The sequence below is a fragment of the Uranotaenia lowii genome, chromosome 3 (assembly GCF_029784155.1).
Source record: "Uranotaenia lowii strain MFRU-FL chromosome 3, ASM2978415v1, whole genome shotgun sequence".
NCBI classification, from domain to species: Eukaryota; Metazoa; Arthropoda; class Insecta; order Diptera; family Culicidae; genus Uranotaenia; species Uranotaenia lowii.
The window spans coordinates 227,036,258-227,045,918 of NC_073693.1; the positions used below are offsets into that span (position 1 = coordinate 227,036,258).

The 9,661-nt window shown below is 40.3% G+C and overlaps 1 protein-coding gene across 1 annotated transcript; it reads left to right on the forward strand.

Annotated features, from left to right (window-relative positions):
• The first annotated feature begins 1,280 nt into the window (after nucleotides 1–1,280).
• On the forward strand, nucleotides 1,281–3,866 carry LOC129753142 (uncharacterized). The gene is made up of 2 exons (XM_055748941.1): nucleotides 1,281–2,574; nucleotides 3,745–3,866. Exons 1-2 carry the CDS (start codon nucleotides 1,281–1,283, stop codon nucleotides 3,864–3,866), a joined length of 1,416 nt encoding a protein of 471 aa, XP_055604916.1.
• The last annotated feature ends 5,795 nt before the right edge of the window (nucleotides 3,867–9,661 follow it).

Consider the following 9,661-nt stretch of genomic DNA (forward strand, 5'->3'; position numbering starts at 1 on the left):
CTTTAAAAGACCCAGGTGTTATTCCGAGTCGGTTCCATTGGTCTGGTGGAAGAGTATGAATACCTGGTTTAAACGTTATTTTTTTCGGAATAGCCCCAAGATTTCTAGCAGGTGTCCCTATATTATCGTTTTTGGTTTCCTTATTCGTTAACTCCCATTCTCCCCCAACCGCGCCTTCTGCTTCGACGTCTACATCAAACCCAAGAAATTTTCCACGAGCTTCATCCAGCTCGGTGGAGTTTTTTCGGGTGTCTAAATCAGGAGCGGTTTTAACGTTGAACTCAGTCAACCGCGTTAAGTCTATCTCAGGAGGAATAGTAACTGGATTTTCAGTCTTTTTAGAAGCAAAATATTCTTTGAACAGTCTAGCCAACAAATCTAACAAAAGTTTCTTATTAGTTTCCTGAGTTGAATTCTGGGGTGCGTATCGAATCACTCGCATATGGTAATGTACCAAACGGGTAAAAAGAGCTCGGGTCGGACCAACAGCCAATTGTTGTCCTAGATCTTGTAACCTATGAGGCACCACCTGCATGTCTGCCTCCATATTGCGGTCGGTAACTATTCTGGGACCTCTGTTATAATCCTGTTGCAACAATTGTTGCAATAGGCGACGCTGACTCTCAAGCGAACCTTGAGGGGTCTCATTTCGAAGAAGTAACTCATACGCGAGTTCATCTTCTTCCAAATCTTTAGGATTTATCTGATATTGATTCATTGTTGTTTAAATTTAAAAAAAGAAAGTTGTTAGTTTAATGAAATATTTGGAAAGTTAAATTAAATTGAAAATGAATGGCCTTTTAAGAATAGAAACAAGAATAACCTACAATATACCTCAAATTTTGAACGCAAAACTAAAACCTAAAATGCCTTTGTAAATGGATTGATCTTTTTGTGTCTCTTGACCCTAATACTCAAATCACTAAAAAAAATGTTCAACTCTCACGATTTCAAAAATATCAATATCGACTTCAAACTAGCTTTTCTTGTTGATTCTACCAATAAACCAATTCCACCCACGTTATCTAAGGGCCCCACGTTGGGCGCCAAATTTGTAACGAATTTGATTGTGCCAACAATACCATCAGCTTTGTTAAGGGCGCCACTTCCAGTCAAGGAAGGCTGAAGGTACGCGTTACTTCCGGCGTGAGACTCGCACAAGGCGGGTTTTTTTTTGAAAAAATGGCTAAAACAACATTCGAATGTACGTGACTTTAGGAGGAATATGGAAACTATTGGTCGAGTTACTCTTTTACTTGAAGGGCAGAATAAAAAGCGAAATGATACTAAGAATTATCGGCCCAGATTACGCAGTGTTCCGTTGCGACCGTAGTCCTCGTAACAGCAAAAAGTCTACTGGTGGTGGAGTGTTACTCGCCGTGAAATCTACGTTTCCAGCTAAGCCAATTGAAGACGATTCCTGGGCCAACTTAGAACTTGTTTGGATTCGCATTGATTTCGGAGATCGGAAACTTTATTTGTGCGTAGTGTACGTGCCCCCTGACCGTTCTGGAGACTTGGCTTTAGCTGAATCTTTTTCGCTCTGCCTCTCTAAAATAAGTTCGATTTGCTCTCCGGCAGACGACATACTCATCATCGGCGACTTCAATCTACCCGGTTTGAAATGGTGCTCCTCCCCAAGCGGCTTTTTATTTCCGGATCCTGCTCGTTCTTCATTCTCAGCATCCTCTAATATCTTCCTTGACTCCTTGAGCACCGCGACTCTACGACAGATCAACAAAATTGAAAATGAAAACGGCCGTATGCTTGATCTCTGCTTCGTGAACGAAGGGATCAAGAATCCGACGATCGAATCTGCTCCTGCTCCTCTGGTTAAAACTGTCCCGCATCATCCAGCCTTAGTGATTTCACTCGATATCACTAAAATACTTGGCTCAGAAGAGAAAACTGCGTCTTTCTATCACGATTTTAAGAACGTTGACTTCGAAGCCATATCCCTCGTCCTGCAATCCATTGATTGGGAGGCTGAGCTCGATTTTTCTAATCCCAACGCAGCTGCCGAGACGTTTGCGAACATCCTGAACTATATCATCGATCGCCATGTGCCGAAACGTAGCACGGCTACCAATCTACGGACCCCCTGGGTTACTGGAAGTCTTCGTAGACTTAAGACGGCTAAGCAGCGCGCACTACGCAACTACAACAAACACAAGTCCCTCTACACTAAGGACAAATATCGCAAATTGAATTCTGCCTATAAGAAAGCCATTAAGCGTAGCTACCAGAATTATATTAATCGGTTACAACAGAATTTCAAGAGCAGTCCGAAATCTTTTTGGCAGCACGTGAAAAATCAGCGGAGAGAATCAGGGCTTCCGTCTCAAATGTTCCTGAACAGCGACACAGGGAACTCTGATCCCGAAATTTGTGATCTATTTGCCGAGAAGTTCTCCAGCATTTTTACAACTGGATCCATTTCTCCTGAGCAACTGGCAAGAGCTGTGAGAAATATATTGCCTACACCTTCTTCGTTTAACGGTATCACAATCGACGATGCATCCATATCGAAAGCGACAGTTAAGCTGAAAAACTCTACATCTTTGGGCCCGGATGGTATACCTGCTACTTTTTTGAAGCGTTTTATGCCACTTTTGCTGTTTCCTATTCGGCATATTTTCCAATCATCGCTGGATGTTGGAATCTTTCCCTCACTATGGAAGGAAGCCTACATGTTTCCTGTTCAAAAGAAGGGTGACAAGAGAGACGTTAACAACTACCGCGGAATTTCAGCTCTATGCGCGATGGCCAAATTGTTTGAATTGGTTATCCTGGATCCTATTAATTCGTTCTTCAAGCACCAACTTTCCAATGATCAACACGGGTTCATGCCTAAACGATCCACGACTACCAACTTACTCACCTTCACATCTTTTGTGCAAGACAGCTTTGCTATGAGAACCCAAACTGATGCCATATATACTGACCTTTCTGCTGCATTCGACAAGGTGAACCACGATATCGCTATCGCAAAGCTGGAACGTCTGGGTTTCTGTGGATCCCTTTTGCACTGGTTCCATAGTTACTTAACAGGTCGAAAGTTATCCGTTCGTATTGGTGACTCCTTTTCAAATCATTTTCTTGCCTGCTCCGGCGTGCCTCAAGGAAGTCATTTAGGACCACTAATTTTCGTGATATATTTTAATGACGTACTCTCGCTCCTTGACTGCAAAAAACTTGCATATGCCGACGACCTGAAACTCTTTCACACCATAAACGGCCAAGAGGACATCAATTTCCTGCAGCAGCAGTTCATTGTGTTTGCTCAATGGTGTGACCTGAACTGCCTGCCCCTGAATCGCAGTAAATGCTCGGTCGTATCATTTTCTCGTAAGCGACACCCTCTTTATGCGGAGTACGCTCTCGGAGACGGAATCATTTCTCGGGTGGACCACATCAACGATCTGGGCGTTATTCTCGATCAACGGCTGGAGTTTAAGACTCACACAAACTACATCGTCGACAAAGCATCCAGAAACCTCGGATTCTTATTTCGCATGGCCAAAGACTTCAAAGACGTGTACTGCCTGAAGAGTCTTTACTGCTGTATAGTTCGTTCCATCCTCGAGTATGCTTCAGCTGTTTGGTGCCCTTTCTACCAGAATGGGGCTGAACGAATCGAGGCCATCCAGCGTCGCTTCATGCGGTATGCCCTACGTCATCTGAACTGGCAAGACCCGTTCCGTTTACCAAGTTACGAGAATCGCTGCCGCCTCATAAACCTAGATACGCTTCAAGCTCGCAGAAACGCTACGCGCGCTCTAGTTGTTGCTGATCTCTTAACGTCCAGAGTCGACTGTCCCGTTTTGCTGGAGGCCATTCCTCTCAGCGTGCGACCCGAGGATTGAGAAACCAGCTTTTGCAGCTCTATGTACCTATTCGTCTCAACAACTACGGAGCGAACAGCGCATTTATCGGCATATTGAAAACGTTCAATCGCTTTTCTGAGCATTTCGACTTCGATGTTTCGAGGAACGTGTTCCGGAGAAAAATTTTAACTGTTTCAAGAACAGTATAGACCTGTGCTAATTTTTTATCTTGTATTGTTATTATCTACTATTAAGTTATCATTAGGATCTACATATGATCCGTTGATTTTATTCTAATAAACAATAATAAGAGCAAAAGAAAATATCGAGGAGAGAACGTTTTCCGGTTTCAAAAATCAATGACAAGAAAGCTACTTTTCAACATTTTTGTATTCATCCTAATTTTTAAAGGGGCCCCTAGAAGATTTTTGATTAAAAATAATTTTTGACAAAGTTTTTGCCCTAGCTGAAACTCTAAACATTTGGTTAGGTCTGACCTGTTTGTTTTTGAGCGGGATCTCCGGATGTCGATTGAGCGGGCGTTATCCTCGAGGACGGGTTACTGGCAGCCGGGAAAATGTTGACTGCACCAGCGTGTCTAGACAGCGTACACTGGCAGTCGGAAAAACGTTGGCTGCACCAGCGGTAACCACTGGCAGCCGGAAAAAGGGTTGACTGCACCAGCGAATTATCACGGCCTGGACGGGTGTCACTGGCAGTCGGAATAGGATTGACTGCACCAGCAACTTGCCTCGTGGACAATGGCGAATCCACGTGGAGCGGGAACAAAATGGCGTCCGCTAGGCGTCCCTTTCTGGCCGGCGGTCGATACTACGAGGGAATCGTCGAAAGCCGTTGAATGGATCAGAAATCCCGTTCCGATCCCGGTCCGAGTCGACAAGCGGTGTGCGCAAACGGTGCTCTGCTTTCGAGCTTTGTAGCGTTTAGCTCGAGTGGCGTCTTCACGCCCAACTTCCGTGACCAGCGGATGTAGCTCCGGACTTGGACCCACTTATAGCGGGATAAAGAATCCTGCATCCCAAAAACAGATTAGTGACAGACCAACCAAAGCACTTTTATAAAAGAATTTACCTAGTCCTCACGCGTTCTATGATCCTACTCAGTAGCACAAAAGATAAAAGAATACAAGGCGCGACCTGCCGACTCGTTCGACGTTCTCTACTCGAATGGAGTAAATTAGTAAGACAAGACCGGATCTGGTTCAAACAAAAGAGTATCTCGCTATTGTTCAAATACAAAGGAAACTCGTTTAACGGCAACATTGAATTTCGACCATGATACGTTCCCCGGTTTGAAATGTAGGTGGCACTAGTAGCAAGATAATGCTGGCAAATTACGATCGGACCAAGGTGATTCTTACACACTCATCACAAATGTGGCGCCAATTTATTTCCAGTGTGCATAGTGGAAAAGTTGTACGACGGCTCTTTTTGCTAACTTTCTACAAATTGCTATTCGCTTGCGTCAAATTGAGGTGACTCTAATTAAGCTTCGTCGAGACTACACAACTGGACTGCATTTTTAATTTATCGGGGAACATTTAGTTTCGACATATGTAACAGATGCCTATTTGATCCGTTTCTTTTCGATTCTTAAAGCAAGCTTCAAAAAAGATTTAGTTAAAAGAAAAGTTCTCTGTTGTTAAAGTACAGGAATTATTTATTAGAGTTGAGAAACAAAATGTAGCTCTAAATTTAACATGAACAAACGCGCTCTCCGAGCAGAGAACAACAATGAGAATGGTTTTCGTGACCTGGTGGGCAGTCACGAAACCATCGCTCCCCTTCTCCGGGCACTTCCAGAATGGTCCCAGGAAAACCCGGCTCGGAAATCTCTCTTTCCGGATATAGAGGAAGTGGTGCTGACTGACCGAGCCCAGCTGAACAACACGTTTCTGATACCTTCCTTAGGACTGTACTCGGAAAAAATGCAGAACTTTCTTTATTTTACTTTTGAATGCATGAAGGAAAATTTCAGTAAACCTATCTTGTGATATAACATTTATCTCTGCAAAATATAAAATAAGCTAAGTGACTTTTGTAAATGTTCATCCCTTCAATTAGACGGGAATTGTATTTTCTTGAACCAATCAATTTTTACTTTCATCTATGTGATTTTTTGCTGAATTAAAGTTGTTTCTAATCACAGAACCAAGCTTCTGAGAATTTATTAGCAAAATTTTGGCTTAAGGTTAAATAATGAATTTCATTTTTACTTTAAATATACTTTAAATTTCAATTCAGGGATTCCAATTCAAACAGTTGGTATTGATTTAGGCAATTTGATTCTCTTTTTTTAATTACTAATAACTATTTAATCTCTCGTTAATTTGCGTTCAAGATTATCGCATTTGTTTTAAAATGTAAAAAAATTCTAAATTATTACTAAACAACCTTAGTTTTAACTGTTGTAGGTTCTTATGTTAGAATATATTGAATTCAATCTTTGGTCCTCAATTCACATTCACTTTTTACCACCCTGGTAGGATTTCATTTGAAATCCTAATTAGATTTATTTTGATAAAAAAAATATGTTGAAGCCGAATCGTAAACATAAGCTTGTGCTACATTTTTTTCGAGTACAGTCCTCACTGCTGAAATGGCACAGGGGCGAGAACAAATTAAAAGGAAAAGGATAAGTGAAATGGTAAAAAGTTGTTGCTGTCTGACCGGAAAAGGTTTCTCCTGTCCTGCCTGGGTGCCCTGAGGGAGTGGAGTAGTGGCAGCAAAAGAACATGAGTTCCGGGAATTCGCTTCCGGGGCCAAGTGTTGCTGTTCTAGTTCTAGCTTCTATTGGTGGCAGAGGAAATTGTCCTGAAGTTACCGAGAGCCGGATGATGACGGGAGACTCTGGCTGGAACAACCAATTAGAACAGGAAAAAAAACGAGTGATTGTTTTGCACAGATGTTACATACATTTGGAAAATGAAATGTTTCCATTTTTTGTGAAAAGTGTACTTCAATTGAAGCAGATCATTCATTATGGGTCAAATACAGACACAAGTATTATTATTTTTAACTTATTTAAAGACGGCTCGTGATATATCCTAGGAATGTTTCAAATTTGACAAAATTCAGTATGCAATTCGTTGAAAAACTTGGCGAATTTACGTCTTGTGCTGAGAAATCTACTTTTCTTAACTGGTTGTATACATTACTATTTTGAGGATTCTGAACTCTTTGTGAGAAAAAAAAACATGCTAAGACGCATGCAAATCATTTTTTCTTCTTTTTTATTCAGCGAACATAAACCGTATAAGTTCGAAAACTTTTGTCGGTCTCTAAGTTGTGTATTCAGTAGGAAGTGTTTGATTTTGATCTTGATGCACATTTAATTAGGCGTGTTGTAGGTGTATGGTTATAGTTTTAGCACGGTTCTAAAGGGTGATACGGTCAAAATTTGGTCAATATCAACTTGACGTATTTCTTTCAATTTTGCATTTAAATACCTAAACCCCCTCATTTTGAAGGTGTGTGTGTGTGTAGAATGTTGCTCCTATTTTGTTTTTGGAATTCACTCTTCAGTTGTCAAAATGCCGTGCAAGGAAGAAGAGCAGCGTATCAAAATTTTGCTCGCGCATCGCGAAAATCTGAGCTATTCGCACGCAAAGCTGGCAAAATCGCTTAAAGTTGCCAAATCAACCGTTACAAACGTAATTAAAATGTTTGGGGAACGTTTGTTAACAGCCAGGAAGTCTGGATCGGGGGGAAATCGAAAACCGGAAGCCGCTGAGACGACAAAGAGAGTTGCCGGTAGTTTCAAGCGGAACTCTAACCTCTCTCTCTCCGAGATGCCGCAAATAAGCTGGGTGTATCGTCTAAAGCTTAGTTCTTTTAGAAATGGGACACTTTCATTTGCCAATAGCTCGTTAACTAGTTATTGGATATTGAAAATTTTGACAGCATTTTGTTGCCTGTAAAAAGTACTATTCGACCTATTTTTTTCAAAATTTAATATTTACGCGTTTTTGAGATATGTACGATGCAAGAGAAAAAGAAAAAAATAATTTTGCACAGTTTCCTTGAAAATACGTCATTATCAAATTGATAGCTGACAAAACCGTTGATTATTCAAAGAATTACTGAGTTTCTGTGGTGGATAAGTATGCAAACACTGTCAATAATGTCCACAAAGTTCAAATCAAGCATTGGAGAGAAGCACATGATCGGCAACAACGGTTCAGGCTCATCAAGGAAGTCGAGTCTCATACCAGCATTTTTAATTTTCAATAAACGAAAAACTAAGGGTAGATCGCTGAAACGTCCAAAACAATTTTCTCCGATAAGCTGAAAGTGTTGCCTAGTGATGACTCATTGAAATCCAACCTCAAACAACCATTTTTTGATAGTTCCAAAGCTCTTAAGCTGAAAAACCGGTACCGAAAAAAAACGTTCAAAAATGTGGTCAAAAATATTCAAATTTGTTCATTTCGAAACAACTGTATCCACTAAAATGCTTCCAGTTTCCAGTGTCCAGAGAAGAATTGGACCAAAAAGTATCAGAAATTGAAGAAGGAGGGTGAAGCTACCTAAAATATAAATTTTACGAAGTATAAGTTGGAGAAACTGATCAATACCATGACTGAAAAAAAGTGTGCGCCGGCCAATGGGAGATACCACGAATAAAGTAGTCGAATAAAGTAGAAGTTTCTTTAACAAAAAACGGTAAATATTTTTTTTCAAATTTTTTCATAAAAGTTCATAACATTACCTTCTTTTTCTTCATAGAAAGTATTTCGTTCAAACGAATGGTTTTTTAGATACAGGCATTCGTAAATGTCCCATTTCTAAAAGAACTAAGCTTTACAACCGTGCATGGAGCCAAAAAACGAGCCGGACTATCGACTTACAAGAAGAAAGTGACTCCAAATCGCGATGATAAACAAAATACGACGGCCAAAGCGCGATCCCGGAGGCTGTACACGACGATGCTGACGAAGTTTGACAGCGTGGTAATGGACGACGAAACCTACGTCAAAGCCGACTACAAGCAGCTTCCGGGACAGGAGTTTTTTTCGGCAAAAAAAGGAGAAAAGTAGCAAACATTTTCAATCACATGAAACTGTCAAAGTTCGCGTAGAAATATCTGGTTTGCAAGCCATCTGTACCTGTTTAGGTGTATTTTTCGGATCGATGCGTGACGAAAACTAAGTCTTGTAGCAGTCGTACAGCTCAAGCTGAAATTTTTGAGTTTTATATTTAGATTGAGGTTAACATACTTAATGTTGTGCGTACTCACAATTATTTAGTGTTCGCCACACCTAATGCTATTTCTGTGTGGTCTTTTCAAAACAAGCTGCTGTATCTTCGACCTAAATATAATAATTATTTGATAACATTTCAAAATATGATTAATGACCATCTGAACTTACAATTTCTCTTAAATTACGGTTTTTACAACCTTTTAGATAAACAGTTCGGGAATTGATGGTGATCTCCTAACCTCAATCAACAACTTAGCTTCACGTAACTATGCGCAAACCTGTAGAAGATTATATCACTTTGTGATTCTCAATAGGTTTTATCTAAAGTTTCTTATAAACTTCGTAGGTAGCTGTTAATGCTTATTCCAGCCCTTCCACTTAGAGTATTCCAACCTGTACAATGAGGTTTTAATTATTTTTACGTTTGGCTGAAACTATTCTGCTACATACCAATGATTAGACAATTTTTAGATTGTTGTAGGTTGGTTAAAAAAACTATAACTTTTTCTCTAAGAAACTTTTACCGTTTAACTATTTAATATACAAGTTTTTATGAAATTTAGTAACTTGTGTGTCCATGTTTACTAGTATACTTTAATCTTCTATCTTT

Coding starts and splice junctions, on each gene's coding strand:
- LOC129753142 (XM_055748941.1), top strand. CDS start 1,281: ATGATACTAAGAATTATCGGCCCAGATTACGCAGTGTTCCGTTGCGAC. Junction 2,575..3,744: donor TACATCTTTGGGCCCGGATG/GTATACCTGCTA, acceptor TCATAAACCTAG/ATACGCTTCAAGCTCGCAGA.